The sequence below is a fragment of the Haliotis rubra genome, unplaced genomic scaffold, assembly GCF_003918875.1.
Source record: "Haliotis rubra isolate DU_JTF1 unplaced genomic scaffold, ASM391887v1 Scf314, whole genome shotgun sequence".
NCBI classification, from domain to species: Eukaryota; Metazoa; Mollusca; class Gastropoda; order Lepetellida; family Haliotidae; genus Haliotis; species Haliotis rubra.
The window spans coordinates 308,045-330,892 of NW_025766985.1; the positions used below are offsets into that span (position 1 = coordinate 308,045).

At 39.3% G+C, this 22,848-nt stretch overlaps 1 protein-coding gene across 5 annotated transcripts; it reads right to left on the reverse strand.

Moving 5' to 3' along the window:
• Positions 1 to 6,016: 6,016 nt before the first annotated feature.
• On the reverse strand, positions 6,017 to 22,560 carry LOC124283379 (glycoprotein 3-alpha-L-fucosyltransferase A-like). 5 transcript variants are annotated; one of them, XM_046719424.1, is made up of 3 exons: positions 18,031 to 18,143; positions 15,512 to 16,664; positions 6,017 to 6,073 (listed from the first exon to the last, which is right to left on the reverse strand). In XM_046719424.1, exons 2-3 carry the CDS (start codon positions 16,651 to 16,653, stop codon positions 6,043 to 6,045), a joined length of 1,173 nt encoding a protein of 390 aa, XP_046575380.1. In that variant the 5' UTR covers positions 16,654 to 16,664; positions 18,031 to 18,143; the 3' UTR covers positions 6,017 to 6,042. The 5 variants fall into 5 exon arrangements, with proteins under 5 accessions (XP_046575380.1, XP_046575379.1, XP_046575378.1 ...); XM_046719423.1 differs by lacking the exons at positions 6,017 to 6,073; positions 18,031 to 18,143 and adding exons at positions 19,253 to 19,412; positions 20,836 to 22,560 and having other exon boundaries at positions 15,018 to 16,664; XM_046719422.1 differs by lacking the exons at positions 6,017 to 6,073; positions 18,031 to 18,143 and adding an exon at positions 18,670 to 18,761 and having other exon boundaries at positions 15,018 to 16,664.
• Positions 22,561 to 22,848: the final 288 nt, after the last annotated feature.

Below are 22,848 nucleotides of genomic sequence, written 5' to 3' on the forward strand. Positions count from 1 at the left end.
TGAAAATCATATTGTGCATTTAAATAATCTGATCAATTTATTATATTCTCAAGGGTGAAATACTGTAAATATTGGTGAAAATAAAAATGGTATTTTCACTGAGTAGATTAATATGTTATTTCACTGAGTAGAATATCACTTTTGCCTGGAACTACTTTCTGTATGTATTAATACGCGCACTGATTGCATCTCAAGACAAATACTGAAGTATATTTGTTATTAAAGTTCTACATTCACTGTTCATATGAGTTTGTACCTCATAAAATATGACTACAAAAAGTAGAAACATGACATTAATTATTGTAGGATAAAGATTTTAAGCGAACTATTTTGTGTGGGTGCAACAGTGCCCAAGGCCTGGACTGTAGTTGGGTTGCAGGCTTACTCGATGTCTCGATCATATATAAACAATGATCAAAATATAATAAATAAAATGCGCCACTCGTGAACGTACAAACTTTGTGAGACCACAAGATGAAATATACATAATCTGATCAATATATTTCGTTCTTAATTCCATATACAAGCTCCCGCCTCCCGACTTTGATTGATGGATATGCGCCTTTAACTGCGATGACACTGGTTTGTTTTTCCATGCTTTACCGAATGAAATCATTATTGATGAATAAAGAATATGATCAACACGTTGTCCAGTCGTATTTTACAGCACACGGAAGATGATTCTCAGGTTGAAAAAGGAAAAGTTCTCAAAACAGAATTCCCACCATGTTACGTAAAGTATGAGCATATTCTCTGTCCATATGGTGTACGTGTGTATCGTCCAGTTTCGACACGCAAGCAAGAATTACCACATCCAAATCTTGCAAGTAATAATTCAAAGTAAACAGGAATAGACAGATAGGGAAAGTTTTGTACATGAGATGGTGGTTTATAATGCTGTTGATTATAATGATTAGAAAGGTGGTGATGCAGGAAGGGGACGTTGGTTTGAGACAATCAGATCGTCTAAGTTTAATACTAATAATGTTTCTTCAGCAAGTCATCCATATCCAAATCCAGGATAAAAGAGAATATGTTTACTATATCTATCCAATCAAGTTATTGTAGCATGAGGTAGCACTGGTGAGGTAGCCGGTTGGACTCCAAGCGGATCAACATACACAGTATGTAATGGTTCTAGACACATAATAATATTGTGGGGGTACTCTGACACGTTCCCCCGACATGTTTACCCACTTTCAGGTACCATTTACAAAACATGTTTTTGAATAATTTTGTCCCTTTCCAATAAGTTGTACCCTAGACCTCTGATCCATAGCAAATTATACATGAAGGTAAAATGCAAACGTCAAATATTTTGAAAAAGTCTGGGATATTCAACTCTGGTATGAGGATAGGGCCATAACAGCCTTACTAGCCTGAGAAAATAAACATTGCTGGACTCCGGTACACAAAAGGCAATACACCAACACAAGTAGAAGGGAACGACTGTCAAACTTTTACCTTCAAAATACCACTGTTCATAGTTGCGAAGCGACCCAAAGATCATGACCTTATATTTTTCTGAGATAAACCCCCATTCCTGTTTTCTTACAAATAGCCCTAAAGCATTAATTCTCCTCTGTAAACCCAGAGCTGTGTCCGCAACACCTGACAAAGTCATCCACAAACATCAAGGCAAACACATTTTCTCTATTGCCACTGATGTTAACGCCCTTTCCGCAAGATGCGTCCAAAGTTGCGATAAGCCTGTTATTACTTAGCCAGTTTGTCGCTAGTTTGTCATCAGTTTGTCACCAGTTTGTCATCCGTTTCTCACCAGTTTGTCATCTGTTTCTCACCAGTTTGTCACCAATTTGTCACCCGTTTGTCATCCGTTTGTCAACTGTTTCTCATCCGTTTGTCGTCAGTTTGACATCAGTTTGTCATCCGTTTGTCGTCAGTTTGTCATCCTTTAGTCAACAGTTCGTCATCCGTTTCTTATCAGTTTGTCACCAGTTTGTCATCAGTTTGTTTTTTCAGTTTGTCATCCGTTAGTCAACAGTTTGTCATCCGTTTGTCGTCAGTTTGACATCAGCTTGTCATCCGTTTGTCGTCCGTTTGTCACCAGTTTGTCATCCGTTTGTCATCAGCATAATAATAAACAGTATCACACCCTAGCCAGGTTCACCGTGGCTACTACTGTTATGAGAATGTGTTTTTGATAACGATGATGTCATATTGATTAACTGTTCATCCTTCTGGGTCACAAACATTTAAAGCGCCGAGTGTGATTTGAACCCGAAACTTACTTGGACTGTGTGATTTCGCCTGTTGAGAGTGGGTTGAGGAGCTGCGCTCGGGAGTTTACCCCTCTTTGCTATGCTCCCTGTTTGCGGCTTCCGGTCTGATTCTCGAAGCGCTAGAAGCTGGAAGTGTTATCCAAATGGTCACATTGAGGCGTAGCTACTGATAGAACATTCGTGAACTGTACAATTGGTATAAGGATTGGTTGCTGAGATGTTCGACACGACTTTGAGTACTGCTTTGGATTTACGCTCATCTGTCTGTTTACATCGTCCTCTCCCCTCGTCGCATCTGCCGTCAACAATCTTCAATCAGATTTGTGACTCAATAGTTTTGTTTTAGAAACTGCACTGTCATTCATTGCTACCATGCTCATTGTGTATTCAATATATTATTGAATACTATAGACTTGTCTGTGTTCGATTTTGCTGGTTCAACAAACCTTTTGTCACGGCAATTCCTAAACCGTAACAGCTACACAAACACACATTGATGGTTATTACATTAATCGTGATATTAAGGCAGGGCATTTATCACGAGAAACAGGACAGCTTGAGCTAACATTCAAATAATCTAAGCTGTGGAGTGATGGTTAATCGATCATTGGTGTGCGGCGTTTTATTAGGGTCTGATACAGTCTTTTGACAAATCAAACCGAAGGTTGGGGCAAGTGATCACGGTCAGGTCTGGCTCGAACCTTTCAAGATACTTTTAACACGAGTAGAGTCTGACAGAAGCCAATCGCTGTGACTAAGATTCCCCAAGCTGCGAGCCTATCCTGTCTTGTATATCAGTTGTAGTTTGAGAAATGAACTGAGGCACAGCTCATTCAATTTTAAATGCCAATGCTAGCATTATTCAAATCCGGAGCTCAGAGGTGGAAAATTCCAAAAAAGGTCAAACATATTCTCTTTTTGAAATCTCAATTTGAATTTGAAAATTATCTATTTAACCCTTTAACTCCGTTATCCCCTTACTCTGTTTTCGTATTTCGTGCCACCATTTACCAGTTGAAAAAGGAAGATGGAATAGGATACGAATAGATGATAGAAAATGTAAATTATGTTGTATGAATGATGTGGTTGATGAGTTTCATTTTTAAATGTGTATATTTTAGAAAAGAAAGTTCAATGTATATACCAGCTTACTTTATAAAAAGATCAAATATGTTAACATTTAACTCACTCTGTAAAAAGATATCTGTAAATATATCATGCAAATTGTAAAATCTTCCCCTAACTACTATTCCGCCATAATATTGTCATTTATTGTCATTTGTACCTCATATGCGGAGGATATTGGCCTCAGTGTAATAAAGGTCTTGTTATGACTCTCGTAAGCCTATGATAAGCTACAGAGTTACGACCGCTTTGAGGAACGGTGCGATCATAAGACTGGAATAAGTTTACAACCCAAATGATTGCGAACAGACTTTTCAGAATGGCGAACGGACAATCTAGGAACAGGAAAACGGCGCGGTCACAGTGACTAGAATTGTACGTCATGTAGACTACCAGTTGCCCGAGTTCCATTTTATGTTGACGACGCGCTGGCTAAGTGGGTCAGATGGCAGCCTTTGAGTGGTGCCTCACTGAGAGTCTGCGTTCGAATCTCGGATGGGACTCAACCCAGCAAAATTTACATCTATAGTAACAAGAAGACCAGGAATTGTGTGATCATCATTCTTACACCAGATACTCAGGATTATTACCATCTGTGTTTTAATGCTATAATCATTGCTCTTGTACTGCATTGCCTTTGAATTTGGAATGGCACCCTATGCTGTACTCCCACTGTAATACCTTTAGGTTTGTATCAACTTGTAAATTTTGCAACACCCCAGTGCCTTGTTGTTTGTTCTTTTACTGGCTGAATCACGGTTAACTTTCACTTTCAACGTGGGAATCAACACGGTACAGTGTGCATGGCTGTGTAAATATGTTGCCACATGTGTAGTGTGTGTGTGTGTCTGTCTGTCTGTCTATGGGTCTGTTAGCCTGTCAGTCGGCGTCTGTGCGGCCGCATTGTACGTGTGTTTAATTAATATATAAAAACAACTATTGCGTACATATTTTAATTCATGTTGCTCTTATCTGTGATTTCATACGTTGTGTCTCGTAGTCTATACCTGGCCGGGTGGTATATATAATTGATCTGTGTACATGTCTTAGCATGAAGTATATATAACGTGAGACACCATGGCAAACATTATCAATGCGGTCTGTGGTTATAATCCTTCCATAGACAGGATAGGATATCTATGTTGTGAAATGTCTGTTTCAAACTGAAATAACTGCATATTGCGAGTTTTCAAAGCGCGAATGGCACGCCTTCGTTTCATTGTGAAATTCGTATGGTTTTGCTTGGTCAGATACGATGGGAAGTTCACGAGTTTTGTATATTTGGTATCTAACCAGAATGACCAAGGTATTCTAATTTACAGAATTCTACTCATTTTTATAAATAGTACAATACCGGGACGTCATCTTTCGAGATCACGCTCTACACCGTCTAGAAACGCATGGATGTAACGTCACCTTGCAATAGGATAACCAGCCAGAAATGAAACCTCAGATTGGCCAGTCTTTGGATAAAATATGAAACCACCTTCCCCCTATCGTCTTGTGTTTCCCATTGTTTACTGGGTTGTTATATCACCACCTTTCATCGCTCATTCCATTATTTCCGGGTATGCTGTTGATCACTGGATTGTCTGGTTCAGACTGGATTATTACAGACCGACGCCATATAGCAGAAATATTGCTAAGTGCGGCATAAAACAACAAACCAAACCAACCCTATTTCCGGGTATTGGTCTTGTCAATGCATTTATCATCATAAACTGGCAGAAAACTATAGCCAAATATCATGTTGACAATTTCTACAGCATAACAATTACACACATGGGAGAAGCACAACTATGTGTATCCGTATTCTATTCAGGCTTGACGAACAAAAAGATTGAATTGTAAAGGAATGAATGATAATTTCAATAACTGGATGAAGAATGAATATAAGTTTACGTTGTTGTCAGCAACATGTACATCAACAAACTACAGATCGCTGTCAGCGAGTGGACGACAATGAGCAACGCCGTTTACATCCCCTGCATTAACACGGCAACTTTGTCAATGGACAGAGCTAATAAACTACCTATCACAAAATGTTCTGGGGACTATGGGGTAGCCTAGTGGTTAAAGCGTTTACATGGGTACACTGTGTGAAAGTCAAGTGTCCCCCATTATGATATTGCCGGAATGTTGCTAAAAGCAGCGTAAAATCTCTTCAATTCGCTCTTCGCTTTTGCTTATTAGAAAGTAAACAATGAAACCTCCAAAAGAGGACGTTGACCATGAGTATGCCTGGGTGGTTCTTTCTGTTTGCTTCGCTATACAGTTCCTCTACGGCCTTTTGATCTGCTCTGTTGGGGTGCTCACACCGGCGTTTCTGTGTTAGTTAGTGTTCAACTTGTACGAAAATTGGACAGTTAAATATTGTTATTCTCGATTTTTATGCATTTTGTTCTAAATGTGAAACGGATGGTATATTTCACATGTTTCCTTAATTCGTTGTTCAGATGGGTAAATACGTGGAAGGACATTTTAATCATATGAGATCACTTAATCAATGTTTGAAGCCCATATTTGGTGTCCCCAATCCTGATATTGCTTGGTGATGCTAAAAGCTACGTAAAACCATACTCACTCACTCAGTCACTGTAACAAAACCTGTTTCTTGTGCACTTCACGTTTACGACATGTAGCAATTGGGACAGGTTTCTAACAATACCAAACATTACGGCAGATCTTTTGGCTGTTCTTGGCATTTTCCGGTTTGAAACCACTGTTTCATATCCATGTAATGCGTTGTTATATTGTTACCATGTAACTTGGCACACAGCTGACATCTCCAATCAAACTGCGTTCTTTCTGAATTAATGTATGCATACTTGTGCTTCTTTTGCAGAATATCACCCATAGCTGTCTTATTTCTCTCCAAATATTTGATATAATTTGCCAAACTCTTGGGACTGTCAAATGATGCCGTGTTAGGGGAGGGTCCCACAGAGCAATTACTACTACTGCGTTGATGTTGATCCATGGTAGTACTGCTGGCTCAGTACTGAGATTATGCTATATTAGACTGTATGTACGAAGTTAATTTCCATTTGGTTGGCGTCTATCGTTCCATAATCAAGTAAGTCATTCTTGATGATCCAACATTAATAAACAAAACTTTGCTTTCTGAAATTCAGATTGGGAAGTAGTAAAAAGACTAGAGACTGGAAGATTCTATGCAGAGATTAACTTAAGAAGTTCGTTATTCCACGAAGTTCTAAATTTAAAAGACAAATTGGAAATTACATGGATATGTCTATTTTTGTCAACTACGTGTAGCTTACACCAAAATTGGTGCAATAGCGACGTTCCGGTATAGATACTTATACCGTTTTCAAGCATGAAGTAGTGAATGAGTACAGCAGGATATATTCAGGGTACATGAGGGGCTAACAAAGACAATGGATGATAAAACAAGATGATTAACAATGAAAACAAGCATAAATATACATGAGATAACAGCATGATGATTAGGATACCAGTAGGATGGCTAACAGGCGAGGCGATTAGTTAGAGGAGACAGAGATTGAGTTCATTAATTTTGGATTAGGTGATGGTAAGCTGATGGGATGAAATAGCCCTGTTAAGTTTTGGGCGGTGTCGTTTTATGTGTAACGCTTCAGTCAATTTTCTTGTGGTGTAATCATGTTGATAGTTTGCTTGTGTTTTGACGGTGTCCCACTTGATGTTGGTTTTGACTGGTGTGGCTGTCGTGAAGTAAGTGTCAATGTCTGCATGCTGCTTTAATAAACGACTGATGTGATGTGACATTTTGCCTCTGCATGGTAGTGAGATGCGGATGGATGCAGATTCGGGGTTGTTAGTGGTGGGTTGAGGGTGGATTTGATGACTCGGTCAACAAATTTAGTGGGGTAATTGTTAAGTCGGGTGAAAACGTGGCGAAGGTGTTGGAGCTCGGGTTCGGTTAGGCAGAGGATAGATTGACAGCACGGCGGATGAGGGTAGAGATGATGACGGTTGTAGTTCTGAGAGGGTGGTTAGAGTCAAATTGGATGTATTGGTCAGTGTGAGTGGGTTTGAAGTAGACAGAGGTTTGGATAGTATTGTCAGCCGTGCGGGTGACCAGAACGCCAAGGAGAGGAAGATGTGGGTTGTTTTCAGTTTCGATAGTAAACTGAAGTCGGGGATGCTGTTGGTTAAGGTGTTGGAGAAGAACAGTGGGGTCGTGATTTTGGGAGAGGATAACAAAGGTGTCATCAATCTTCCAATACCAGCAGGTTGGGTTGATTAGTGAGGTGCGGAGTGCTTGTTGCTTAGAAGAGGTCAGCTGCAGGTAGATTTCAGAAAGGATAGGGGAGAGTGGTGAGCCAATGGGTAAGCCATGGATCTGTTCAAAGATGTCATCACCCCAGGTAAAGTAGGTGGAAGTGATGGAGTTAGAAATGAGTTGGATGATGGAGTCAGTAGAGAGGAAAGTGTCAAGAGTTTCAAGATTATCAAGGCGGTACTGGAGGGTGTGGAGGGTTTCGTTAATGGGTACACTGGTACATAGATCAACAACTTAGTGTGATACAAGAGTTGGTGATAGACTTGAGTTTGTCACAAAACTGGGCTGAATCTGAGATACAAGACTCTGCACTCTTGCCCTGGGTGAGTGAGTGAGTTAAAATCTTAAGTCACATCAGCAGTATTTTAGCCATATCGTGACTATATTAAGCTATGTATTAATAACAACTACAGGTAAATTATTAAACTCTGTCAACGAAGGACAGTAGTGAGTGAGTTAATATGTAACGTCACATCGGCAATATCTCAGCCACATCGTGACGAAAACAATTTATACAATAGTGTTGAAAACATTTTGAAGAGTAAAAACTGTCGACGATGGCCAGTAAAAACTAGAGTATCACAGATATAAACATAAAACTAGTATGCAAAACTAAAACATTTTACTTAAAACAAGACAATACAATATAAAACACGGTCTATAGATCGCCAACAACTGAAGGTAGGTCACCATACTAGGGACCATGGGGTCTTACAGTACCTTTGCTACCTGCATGGACCCTAACTTGATTTACGCCATCCCTTTAGTCCCTGTGGATAATGCAGGAAAAAATAGCGAAAATTACAATCACAATTTTTTAGAAATTTTTGGTCAGTTTGAATTTACTGTTACCCGGCTCGTTATGGGATAACAAGTTTAAATCCTTAAAATAGAATGTAGAATTCCGTAAGTCAATGATCAGTCAAGGAGATGTTTCATCATTTATTGTGAGGTCAAGTGTGTTATTCATAAATACATATGCATAAAAGATATTCAAACAATAATCTAATATACACATTTTGATGGGGAATTAGCATCTCAAACGGTAGAGCTTGTGTGTATAACAGATATAATATTTCTTCTTTCAACCTAACTTCATATAATAATCATAATACAAAATCATTCATACAAATCATTTTAACACAAATCACAATTATACCTCAGCTGTCGTCATATAAAACATATATAAATGATATATGCCACTGAACCAATTTGTTCACTATTAGCATATTAGTGATGTAAAGTACATCTAATGTGTCCATACATGAGTCCAATACAGGCACAACTAATCCATGACAGCACATCTAGTTCACTTACATATTCAATTAACGACTGAGATATATGCATGTCAATGTCCATGCAAAATAAACATACACATGATATTGCCACTATAAACATATACATAAAAATATATTCCAGTCATGACATTATCTGACAGAATTCGTAGAGTTGTACCAAAGAACTTACCTTAAAATAGAATGTAGAATTCCGTAAGTTAATGATCAGTCAAGGAGATGTTTCATCATTTATTGTGAGGTCAAGTGTGCCGATCGGAAATCACTGACCTCTTTTATAGCCGAAAACATCACTGATCAATGTTGGAATTCTTTGCGATTGGCCAAAACATATAATACGGTAATTACGATTTTGGTTGGTTGACATAGATCAAACAGTTACTGATTGGACAAGCCGAAACGGGTTTTGGAAGGGTAGTCACGTGACCGTGACAGGATAATTGCATCAGTTTAATTACGGTTTGTTTTACAACCCTTGTCGGGATTAGTTTTTATAGCTGGCGCCACATGACCGTGTCACAATAGTAATTGGCGTCAATTAGGTCAGATTTATTGCAGTTTGTTTCTACAGTTGTTCGCCTGGACATCTGCACGGTGGTCATTAAGACATTTACTGGTGCAATAAACAATGGATTAAGTTTTAAGTTGACACTTTCAATGGTATATGGCTTATGTTAATTATCTTTGCGAAGTGCGTTACATCAGCTGGAGCCATGACATGAAGTGACGTTTCAATATTACAACTCTTCAAAATGAAAGTGAAATTTGTGGCAAATATATATACAATACATACATTCAGAAAAATATACAAATATGAAGAATATAATGATAAATTGTGCACTGTCACAATACCCTCGGGTGACAACAAGCTTTTGTCCTCAAAAGCAAAAACAAATGAGGTTCAAAGAATGCCAAACATGTGACAATGAATGTTTACACTAATCAGTGGTTGGTGCCCTTGTTTGCCCTTCTAACTTTAAAAATAACTGTGGTCATTTGTCATCTATATATGACTGTTGTAGGGTGAAGAATATTGTACAGACCATGATGGGATATAAAAATAGTAGCAGAATAAGGATGTTTTAAAATTGTACGAATGCGTCTGGCTTTAAGGCAGTTCACGCGGAATTTGTTTGGGATATTGATAGGTTGGCATGAATATTTATTTTTAATTGTAAGTCCTGGCCATTGAATATGAACAGTAGGAAAGATATAACCATCTACATAAATATCATACGTCGTAGTTAGCAAGGTAGCATCCCAGTTGGATGGACATGTACTTAAACTAAGTATGGGGAGGAGTTCACATTGAAATCCTGTTGTAAACTCAAGTGAGATTAAGGTACAGTGTGCCTTCTTGGACTTGAGTTGGTATACGATTACAATAAGCAACATTATGATAATGACGTGAAGCATTATGGGAAGATTGTCCAGGAATGTTGATGTTACCATAGATAGACTTATTGTGGGGGTAGGGGTAGTTGGGTTGTGATACTCAAATGAGGGTTGTTCTGATTTAACCAAAGAAGGTTGTGAAACCAAACAAAGAGTGGCAGCTAGTGCTCTATACTTGAAGAAGAGCCAAACATATGCCTGTGACAATACAATGGATATAATTTAGGGTGAAGACTACACCTTAATTCATACGCTGAATTACATAATCTGTTGCTTTCTCTCCAGAAACGGGATGCAAGAGAAGTCTAAATAGAATGCATCCAAAGAGGAACAAGAGTCCTGAGAAATAAGGAAATCACAGTTAGATGGGAATAAGTCTGGGGGTGAGAAGTGTAAGACGTCTCTTACATATCCCTAGCACTTTATAGACACATATTTACTATGCACGTTGTTGAGGCTTATTCTCATCATTGTGTTAGAAGGGTGATAGGAAAGAAGTGAAAGGGAAGAGAGGTTATCAAGGTGGAGAATTGAATATTGCTATATCTGATATTGTATGAATGAACATATTTATGAGGCAGCCTCGAAGAAACGTGGCTTCTTCTTACGTACTGTGGCAGTCGTGATGGCATGGAAACCATCCACTGTGTAGTCTTGCAATTTTTCTGACGCCATTTGGGCTACAGGGTACAGAACTGCATCAAAGGGTGCAGGTCTAAATCTTTCTCTTAGGTACTTCAGCTTGTCTTCAGTGGTAGTGTTCACTGGAAGAGCTTGTGAGTTGAAGAACCGTTTGGCTTTGCCTTCAAAGAACATAGGCAGGTATTGTCTTTGTTGTTCTTCATTAAGTTTATGTAGCTGGAAAGCATGTTGCAGACGTCAATGAACAGGTTGACATTGTCCTCACCATCAAACCTGTCAACTCCCAGGTGTTTGATCTTGAAGGCCATTGTGGGTGAAACTTGGGGAACAGCTGGCGGGGGAGTCGTGGGTCTGATGGTTGCCGTTGGCTCTCAGGGTCGAGGTTGTGGAACAGCTGGTGGGGGAGTACTGGGCCTGACTTGACCTTGTTCTACTTGGGAGCTGCTCCGGAGTCTGTAGGCATTGAAGGACGGCGTTGTTCCTTTCTGTTTTGGCATGTGAGAGGTTTTTAGGGAAACCCTTTTTCCACCATTTGTTACCCGGCTCGTTATGGGATAACAAGTTTAAATCCTTAAAATAGAATGTAGAATTCCGTAAGTCAATGATCAGTCAAGGAGATGTTTCATCATTTATTGTGAGGTCAAGTGTGTTATTCATAAATACATATGCATAAAAGATATTCAAACAATAATCTAATATACACATTTTGATGGGGAATTAGCATCTCAAACGGTAGAGCTTGTGTGTATAACAGATATAATATTTCTTCTTTCAACCTAACTTCATATAATAATCATAATACAAAATCATTCATACAAATCATTTTAACACAAATCACAATTATACCTCAGCTGTCGTCATATAAAACATATATAAATGATATATGCCACTGAACCAATTTGTTCACTATTAGCATATTAGTGATGTAAAGTACATCTAATGTGTCCATACATGAGTCCAATACAGGCACAACTAATCCATGACAGCACATCTAGTTCACTTACATATTCAATTAACGACTGAGATATATGCATGTCAATGTCCATGCAAAATAAACATACACATGATATTGCCACTATAAACATATACATAAAAATATATTCCAGTCATGACATTATCTGACAGAATTCGTAGAGTTGTACCAAAGAACTTACCTTAAAATAGAATGTAGAATTCCGTAAGTTAATGATCAGTCAAGGAGATGTTTCATCATTTATTGTGAGGTCAAGTGTGCCGATCGGAAATCACTGACCTCTTTTTATAGCCGAAAACATCACTGATCAATGTTGGAATTCTTTGCGATTGGCCAAAACATATAATACGGTAATTACGATTTTGGTTGGTTGACATAGATCAAACAGTTACTGATTGGACAAGCCGAAACGGGTTTTGGAAGGGTAGTCACGTGACCGTGACAGGATAATTGCATCAGTTTAATTACGGTTTGTTTTACAACCCTTGTCGGGATTAGTTTTTATAGCTGGCGCCACATGACCGTGTCACAATAGTAATTGGCGTCAATTAGGTCAGATTTATTGCAGTTTGTTTCTACAGTTGTTCGCCTGGACATCTGCACGGTGGTCATTAAGACATTTACTGGTGCAATAAACAATGGATTAAGTTTTAAGTTGACACTTTCAATGGTATATGGCTTATGTTAATTATCTTTGCGAAGTGCGTTACATCAGCTGGAGCCATGACATGAAGTGACGTTTCAATATTACAACTCTTCAAAATGAAAGTGAAATTTGTGGCAAATATATATACAATACATACATTCAGAAAAATATACAAATATGAAGAATATAATGATAAATTGTGCACTGTCACATTACTTTGAAAGCTTTAGGACTTACGTACCCTGTCTAGAGGACAATCTTTTTACAGTACTGTAACCCCCTTTGAGGATACAGCCCTGAACAATATCAGCTGATACTAGTAATCTAAACTGCCAATTATAAAACATAATTCTATTACAAAGCATATGAAAATTGGTGTAACAATTATATTTCTTTAAAAACTCAATAACTAAATTATAATTAACATTAAAAAGATCCTTCACTGTTTTGACATTGAAATATGTATCCCTTGTGATATAGTCAAGCAGGACACGATTCTTTCATCATAAGGGGACCCGTAAAGGTCGGGGTTAGAATGAACCTTCTGTAACCCATGCTTGTCGTAAGAGGCGACTAACGGGATAACTAATACTCAATAATTTAAATGTGCAAAAATAATTTCTTTGCACAGGGCACAGCGCGACCAGCCGATTGATAGAATCGTGCCCATTCTACCACCCGTCTAGGTGAAGTCCACATATTTTAAAAAGTCAAAGTGGTGTGTTGGGCAAAGGAACGCTGTTCCTGGAACCAATGCCCTCAAGCACCAGACTACCGTCCTCCATCGCCACAGGGGCACGACCCACGGCAAACAGGTTGCCCAATTCGGTCTTACAACCAGCAATGGGGTGCCGTGGACCAATATGCCCCCGGGTCCACACAGGGAGTTGAAGAGCTATTAGCGTTACCCAGCACCCACCACGAGGAGGTTGCGTGCCTACATGAGAAGTAACACGGTAATGAGATTAATTAATTTTCAGTTCTTGTTAAAGAGATTAATCTGTCCAGGAGCGGCATCTTTTCTGATATATAATTTGATCATCTGTAAAATCACTTTCTAAATATAAATCATAACTTCATTTTCTGTGAGTCGAACTTTAAATTTTCTGTGAGACTCCACATATTTTAAAAAGACACTCTCTTAACTTTTGCAAGAAATTTAACAAAACGGTAAAAATCTCCAGTAGTGTGGTCCTGTCAGTCAGTGATATCCTCGTGAAACGTCGTACAATCACTGTCTCACGCTGGGCCCTGGCCACACCTCCAGGGTCAATGTCCCCTACAATGGATATGGCAGGTGGTTCTGATTGGATCCCTGGTGTCTGATCCTGACCTCGGTCATCCTGAATCCCACGGCCCCCATGTACTCTTTTCTCTCTTGGCTCCTGTACAAGTTATTTCCCATGTGATACAAACTTGTGTTAGTGTGTAACACATGTTATATTTGGGATTACACTTTCTCAGTAAAGTACAGATTCTAGTACTTTGGTTGGCTTGTGTGAGCCCCATCCGGAATTCGAACCCACACCCTCAGAATCAGGCACCTCATCGCCAGCACACAAAGTCTGCCGTCTAACCCATTCAGCCACCACGGCTTCCACAACGATGGGAGTCGGATAACTGGTAGTCTTGACCACCGACTTTGTGTACCCCTCTGATATGTGTAAATTGGCACAGCTCCAACGGCGGAAGCTTTGAATACACAATGCCAATTAGAAAGTGGTCAAATGTAACACATGCCATATTTGGCATTACACTTTCTGAATAAAGTACAGATTCTAGTACTTTTGTTAGGCTGAGTCCCATGCGGTATTCGAACCTACACCCTCAGAGCCAGGCACCTAATAGCCCCGGATGGGATCTATGTCCAGTCGATGACACTTAGTCAGTTCTCAATCCTGAAGCAGAAATGGTTATAGTTGAAAGTGCCTGTTTTCTCAGCTATTGAATGATGTAAAGGACCCATAGATTGATCTATCTAGCGCCAGATCTGTATGTCTTGACAAATGTTATCCATAGGAAGACTAGACAATACCTGGCACTTCTAACACAGTGGCAGTCTCCCCATTAACACTGAAAAATGAGGTTCATTTGTCCCCTTGTTTCTTCCAGGATAGGGGGCGGTGGGGTAGTCTGGTGGTTAAAGCGTTCGCTCGTCACGCCGAAGACCCGGGTTCGATTCTCCACATGGGCACAATGTGTGAAGTCCATTTCTGGTGTCTCCCACCGTGATATTGCTGGAATATTGCTACAAGCGGCGTAAAACCCAACTCACTCATTCACTCCTTCCAGGATAGAACTTCATCTTTTTGTTTTAACTCAGTCGAGACCAAGGTCCACCATTAACTGATTGGTACATTTATGATGGTTCGCGCTGTGACGTTAGGAGTGCTGTGAATGAATGTTTGTCGCATTATCTTCAACTGAGAAATGTATTGCTTTATTCACATATGAATACAGCTGGTATTATCGTCGTAAATTAATTGTTCAAATCCTCAAATGGTGCTTGGCACTGATGTAATAGTTTGTCCTATTCATTCATTCATTCATTATGTGTAGTGAGGGTGGCATAAAAGACTCTTATCTCCGTGTGTAGATGAGAGCGTGTATGGAGAGGGCGTGTCATTTGGTTTCGTGAAGCCTTGTGGTTCAAGCGATTGCGCGTCAGAAGACCCAAGTTCAACTCCCCACATGGGTACAATGCCTGAAGCCTATTTCTGTTGTCCCCGCCCTTATATTGCTGGAATATTGTTAACACGTGTACACTCATCCACTCGCTCACTGTAACTAGTGTGTTCCAAGATGTAACTGGGAACAAAAACCTTTCTTTTGCATTTCCCGTTATGATATCTAACGATTAGGACAGGTTTCTAACATTACGGCAGATCTGTTGGCTGTTCTTGGCATTTCCCAGTCTTTAACCACTCTTTCATATCTGTGTAATGCGTTCTTGTAATATTACCATGTAACTTGGCACACAGCTGACATCTCCAATCGAAGTCCGTACTTTCTGAATTAATGTATGCATACTTGTGCTTCTTTTGCAGAATATGACCCATAGCTGTCTCGTTTCTCTCCAAAGATTTGATATAATTTGCCAAACTCTTGGGACTGTCAAATGATGCTGTGTTGATGAAGGTTCCTTTTGGCAGAAGATGTGTATAATTAGCGCCTCCACGAACGATGGGAATAGCTGAAGTCATGAACGTGTTGTAGAACTTTTCTGTGATATAGTCTTTACAAAGGGAATTTTCAAACGAAAGGTAAAACCTATAGGTTGTGTTTAACAGGCCAAGACACTCGAATGACCTTTCCTTGGGGCAGTCAAAACTCTTGTTATGTCTGCAGGCACCATAGATGTCAACATCAATATATTTTTGCAGTTCCGTCACATACACTTCCCTCTTTGACGGTGTACCACAGTTACTAACAAACCAAGCTATTGATCTACTTTTTCGTCTCAGAACATCACTTATATTCACAGTGCCTCCTGTATACAAGATCCTATTGTAGGGAAAGGGTATATCCGAATCCAGGCGGTACGTCAATGTCCAGTTAAAACGTCCATTCCAGTCAGAACGGAAAATCGTGTTTGAATGATAGTGAAGAGGTGCTTCCCACCCATACATAATCCACACCTGGTTCATGTTGGTGTTTGGGTGTTTTGATGAAGGCAGATTAACGCCATTGACAATCACAGCATCAGCAGATGAAATGTGTGCCTCGTTCGTACTTATTTCACACGAACGAAGGTAACAGTGGTCAAAGGACTTTACAGTTTTGTACCAAGATGGGACGTTCATCCACACAATACGTTTCCGCGTTTCGTAACCTGCTGAAGTAATGTTCACACTCCGTCTATGAAGCACGAGGGGATGCTTGAGAGACACTTCGAGGAGGGACAGTTGTTGTCTTGTCTTCAGTGTTGTTGAACTGGACGTTTGCAATGTAAGCACACCCAGTAATCGAGTACTTGTCAAGTAGAAAGCTACAGCAGCAAGAGATGTCACCAGGCATGTGACGAAACATATTTTGTACTTGTAATTCATAGTGGCCGAAGCTGAAACACAACCCACTACAATTAATCAAGAAGGTGAAAGTCAGGTAAATGCATATTAATAATAATATTCACTTATTTAATCTAAATCATCTCACTGTCAAATGCGAACATGATGCCTTAAGCCACACAAGGATATTTCAACAGGTCATTCCTCCCATTTGGGCATATGAGAATGGGTGTTGTTTTACGCCACCTTTAGCAATATTCCAGTAACATCTCGGTGTGTAAGGACACCAAAAGCGGGCTTCGCACATTGCACTCCTCTGGGGAATCGTACCCACGTCATCGAGCGAACGCTTTTACAACTTGGTTAGAACACCCCTTAGATTCATCAGCATCCGCAGTCACTATAGAGTACTGATCCCAATTGGTAGGAGGGTGCTCGCGATATTCTTGTCTCCATTTGAATAACTGACATAGATTGTTATTGTCATCACTAGAAAAAGTACTTGATTGACTTAACATAATCAATTCTAAACACTCCAAGTAATGTACTATAAATAATGTAGTATAAATAATGTACTATAAATATTTTCCGTATAGACAGTTTAATCATACTTGTACATGTTGACTTATTTGAATAAAGATGTTGTTCATCCAATACGGACCTATAACAACTTATACTCGGGAACCAGGCCAGATAGGGTAAGCCATGTTGAAAGTTTATCAATAGGCTTTAGGTTATGTTTGGATAGATCAAGATTTCGGTGGTAATGCTGTGTTTCCATAGGCCTTTCAGCAGCGATCTAAAGATTGTGGAACAGTGAAAAGGGAAGCTGTGTCTTGTTGTTATATATTAATCATGTCTAGTACCTTCAGTTCACTCTTGGATATTGAATATCTACTTCAGATAAAAACCTTATGGTTTTATCCCTAAATTCAAAGTGGTTATAAACATGTAGGTAAACAGAAGGTACAAAGGGTATTGATGGGATTATTTACTAAAGGTGTTTATGTAAACGATATAACGTGCCTATATGAATATCATGTTTGTATATAATGACAAACGGTATCAGTTACTTCAACAAAATTGCATCATATGTTACGCACTGATCCTCTGTGTAATAACCTCAATCACAACTAATTGTATTTTTTCTTTCTTTTAAATTATGCATTCAAAATGCTGGACGAAAAGTGCATAATGGATCGCAAACTTCATGTGCTATGGGCCTTTAGCCTTTACGACAATAAATTGTAGTTGTGCTTGTTCGTCTCAGTATAAATCATTCATAATATCTGTCAAATATCTATTGTGGTGAAATATTGCGGAACTTCTTTGAATAAAAACACATCTCACCCAAAACCGTTCCCTTCAACATTTGCAGATTTCTGATTTATATACCTAATTACAATTTTAAAATCTAACCTTGATTTGAGTTTGATCATCGAGCACATGATATTATCAAAATACATTTCAAATACAATGACCTCGTTATATGAAAGCTTTGTTTATCTATTGAACACCCGCCGGCCGGCCAGCCAGCCGTGACGCAGTGTTCAATCTCGGAAGCAGACAAATATCGTCCATGGTGACCACATCATTAACATCGTGCTATCACATTGTTTTCATTGTCAGCCAAGTGACATATTTGACGCTGGAATCACATATTTTCACGTTTAGTAACGGGAAGGGTAATACATTGCTTGTTAAATTTAAATATAAAGCATCACTACCTTGAACAAGCAGTATTCATCCAGGTGTCCGCCAGCGAGATATATCCCTACATAATCACTTATTATCGTCAGCCGCTGAACCGTCGCCTTCGCTACCTGGATGCACACCTTGCACCGACAGTGTAACCCTATAGAATTTGTAGACTTGCGCAATATTCTGCGCTTAAATCCACATACCTCTGAAATAGGAGCCTTATTTTACTGTCAGTCAGTCGGTTCTCTTGATTTGATTTTAAGGGACATGTTTGACGCTGGAATCATATATTTTCATGTTTAGTAACGGGAAGGGTAATACACTGCTTTGTTAAATTAAAATTAAAACCAACACTACCTTGAACAAGCAGTATTCAGTCAGGTGCCCGCCAGCGAGATATGACCCTGCATAATAATTTATTATCGACAGCTACCGAACTGTCGCCTTCTCTACCCGGCAGCACACCTTGTATACTATTTGTAGACTTGCGCAATATTCTGCGCTTAATCCACATACTATTCTCTGAAACAGGAGCCATATTTTACTGTCAGTCAGTCGATTCTCTTTAGGGGATTGATTTAATAAATGCATCAGATACAGGAAAGTGTATTGACATACTGTTGTTCTCTGCAGTCATAATATGCAAAGTGATCGGTTTAACAGTTTTCTGTGGGATTGATAACCTTTCCACACCATACCACGACCACTGTTTTGTTGTTGTTACTGTTGGAGATATATATTACAGAGAGCCAAGATCGTATAATATATAACTGTTTTCATGATATTGACGTTGAATATAGTATTGAATCTATGAAACCAGCTTAAGGTAACTAATGTTTATGGTTAAAATTGCAAAGAAAACATTTTCATTCAGCTCAATAGAATCATTTGATGAGAATCTATGCATTAACTGGCTGTACATGGCATAGGCTGTACATACCTGTATGTAGTTGGACAAAGGCGATCAGTCGATATCAATAACAAATATTTATCTGCATGAATCTTTTCTGCTTCTAATTGTAGCCTCCTCCAATCTATTTGCAAAATGTCTTGCAGTACATCCTGGTTCCCCTCTTCTGGTTGTACAATCTTTCCTTTCCCTGAAACAAGATCAATTTGAATAGTAGCACTGGAAATTAAATACAAACAGTTAAATGAATGCTTATATGTCCAATAACCTCATGCACAGGAATCGTATTTAATTAATGTGTAATAAAATATATGGGGCGGTGGGGTAGCCTAGCAGTTAAGGCATTCGCTCGTCATGCCGAAGACCCGAATAAAATGTGGGGAGCCATTTCTGGTGTCCCCTCGTTACATTGCTGTCATATTGCTAAAAGCGGTGTACAACTAACCTCACTCACTCAATAGTGTTATGAAGAGTTGTCAATATACATCAGCACAAATCAGAAATTAATCAGGGCTATATTTTTTCGTACATATCTTGAAAGGATGAAAGCATAGAAACTAGAAGCTCTGATAGGTTCTATTCCTGCTATTAAAATATACCTACCAGAGGGATGTGTTTGTGTAACACCAGACACTGGAAGTGACACAGATGATGAACCCAATCTTCTGTGACAATCATAATCATTGTCACTATCATTCACAATATCATATTGAAATGTTATTGCTCCAAGCTTTTCAATTTCATGAAAGCATCTATGCATCTCCCTTGCAGAGAATTCTGCTCGACAGGCTACCATCAATGGAATGCTTCCAAGCAAATGTTGACACCTTTATGATGATGTATATGTAGATTCTGTTTTGTATAAACATGACCGACTAACTGAATGCTGTTAATTGTTTTTCCACAAATAGCTGGTTGAAATGAATATTGTCAAAAAAGCATTTCTCACATTTATTCGGAATATTCATCACTCAAATTTTCCAAAACGTATACATACAGGACACAGTAGTAACAACATCAAACTGATAGCCAATATTTGCCTGAAGTGCAATTTGTGATTGGCAAACATAAAATGTAGGTTAAAAAAATAAATAGCCTATAATTCCCGATATCGCCATGTATAATGAACTCAATTCTAAACAATGTCCATGTAGATTTGTGTTTCATAAATTGTACATGGAATTAACCCGTGCAGATCAGGGCTAGAATTGGTCCTCAGCAATCCATGCTTGTTGTAAGAGTCGACTAACGGGATCGGGTGGTCACGCTCGCTGACTAGGTCGACACAAGTCATCGGTTCCCAGTTGTGTAGATCGATGCGCATGCTGCTGATCGCTGGATTTTCTAGTCCAGACTGATTATGTACAGACCGCTAGTATACGATGACATGTCGACCAAGCCAGCGAGTCTGACCACCCGATCCCATTAGTCACATGACAAACATGGGTTGCTGAAGATCAATTCTAACCCGGACATTCAGAGCTGAGGCACTACCTTGAATGTACACACGCTCCTTTGCCTCTCCTAATGACAAATACACGGTTCACCGATCAAACTACCCACGAAAACAACCAAAGATAGGGAAAAGGGTAAGCATATATATTGTAGCCTACCTCTCACGGGATATCCACTCCATTGACCCCTAGATTGCCCGGATATATCGTTCTACGACAAACGTGGACGGTTGTGAAGTGTGTCAAGGAGCCGGGTTGGAGGACGTGATGTGATATGACAGTGTTTGCTTCTACGGAGCAGTGTACACATTACCTATAGCTACGTGTGACACTACTGCAAGCTATGTCATCGTGTTATCAAAGCTAAAGTCCGTTTGGTTTCATTTGAGACCGAAGATTTGCTCACTAACACAAAATCTAATAATTGCCACAAAACTAAATTTTGCACAGTCACATGAAATCGACAGACCGGTGAGTGAGTGAGTGGGTGAGTGAGTCAAACGGACGGTAGCTGTTGTCTTGAGAGGGTGCCTGATAGTCAGCCGTCAGTCGCTGTTGGTTCAGGCTGAAGACTGGATGTATAAAGCTGCTTGCTGTCTTACACGAGAATCAGCCTGAGTGAGTAAGTGGGTGGGTGAGTGGGTGAGAAATCGCTGAATCTGCAAGTCGTGCACTTGGTACTAATATCAGTAAATTTAAAGCTGTTAGTGGCTTTCCTTGTGATGTTTATATCACCCTATACAGAATCTTAGTTCAACCCATCCTATCATGTGGTGCGGCAATATGGGATACCAGGCAGTTAGGTTGTATCAATTCTGTCCAGAATCGGGCATGTAGATTCTTTTAGGTGTAGGAAGTAAAACCCCACTCCACTCCGTCCGTGGAGAGATGGGTTGGGCACTGCCTTTTACAAACCAAAAGATTGGCATTTTATCATTCTTGAGTAAGCTAAAAAAAATGGAATAAACCAGATTACCAAGTCTGATCTTTAGATGGTCAAATCAGTACCCAAAGTCCTGGAATAGTACTGTTTTTAAATTTATTGATAATCTGAATTTACCATTCGATCTCCATGATATCTCAAGAGCTGATTTTATCATATGAAAGTCTGGACTAAGTCTCTTGATAGTCAATCATGGTACAACGATCTGTATAACGACCGGGGTCAACGTAAAGTGAAATAAACGACGAACTTATCGGTTATTTAAGAAACTATTAAAGCCAGAACAGTATGTCACCTCACTGTTAACAAGATCCCAACGTAGTGTACTGAGTTAGCTACGCTATGGTACTTTGCCTCTTGAGATAGAACTAGGCAGGTATTCCCACCCGAAATGCCTTTACAAGACAGGATCTGTAAATTTTGTTGCAGCAAATCTGTTGAAGATGAGTTACACTTTCTCGCCAAGTGCGACTTTTATTCTGATATCAGATACAATTTATGGCATGATATCTCCCGTATTAACCCTCTATTTTCACAAATGTCTTCAAAGAATCAGTCTATATTCTTATTACGTAATGGAAGATTTGTGAAGCCTCTTGCCGCATTAATATCACAAATGTATAATAGACGAAAACACGCGTTTTAGTCCAAGACACTGATTATCGTAATGTATATTATATTTTAACGTTTTAGTCTTGTCGTAATAATTTTCACATTTGTATGTGGTTTTAAAGTTGTTACCGGGTGGTCAGCATTTTTTACTGTGTATTTTATGTGATTTTAACATGTCAATTGTATACCAAGTTACACGTTAATAAAGTATTTTCTTCTTCCTTCTCTTTCTTCTATAATGTGTCTCCATGCCTACCTGCTGCATGGTATCTCAGTGAGCTAGCACTATAAAACCAGCTTTAGTCTGGGCAAGTACAAGTAGCCACACATACACACGCATGCACGTCGTCATATGAGCGAAATATTCTCAAGCACGACGTTAAACCCCATTTCTCCTCACCTTACTTTGACAAATAGAAAAATACTGAATGCAATATACCTTTTATAAATGCATTTAACGCAGTTCTCAGTAGATGTGGAATATCAGGGGGTTTTTTTATTTTGGTCACAGTCTGCCCCGTCAACTCGTCCTTGTCAACGTGTTCCGGCGACCGTGAACACTGCAGACCTACTGTTGGTTAACCGTCTGAAGAACTGCATTTACCTAGGTATATCAT

Bases quoted from the DNA above. Each gene is read 5' to 3' on its own strand.
- LOC124283379 (XM_046719424.1), bottom strand. From the start codon at position 16,653: ATGAATTACAAGTACAAAATATGTTTCGTCACATGCCTGGTGACATCT. The intron at 6,074-15,511 runs ATGCCAAGAACA...TCAAACCGGAAA, and splicing joins GAGTGGTTAAAGACTGGGAA to ATGCCAAGAACAGCCAAAAG.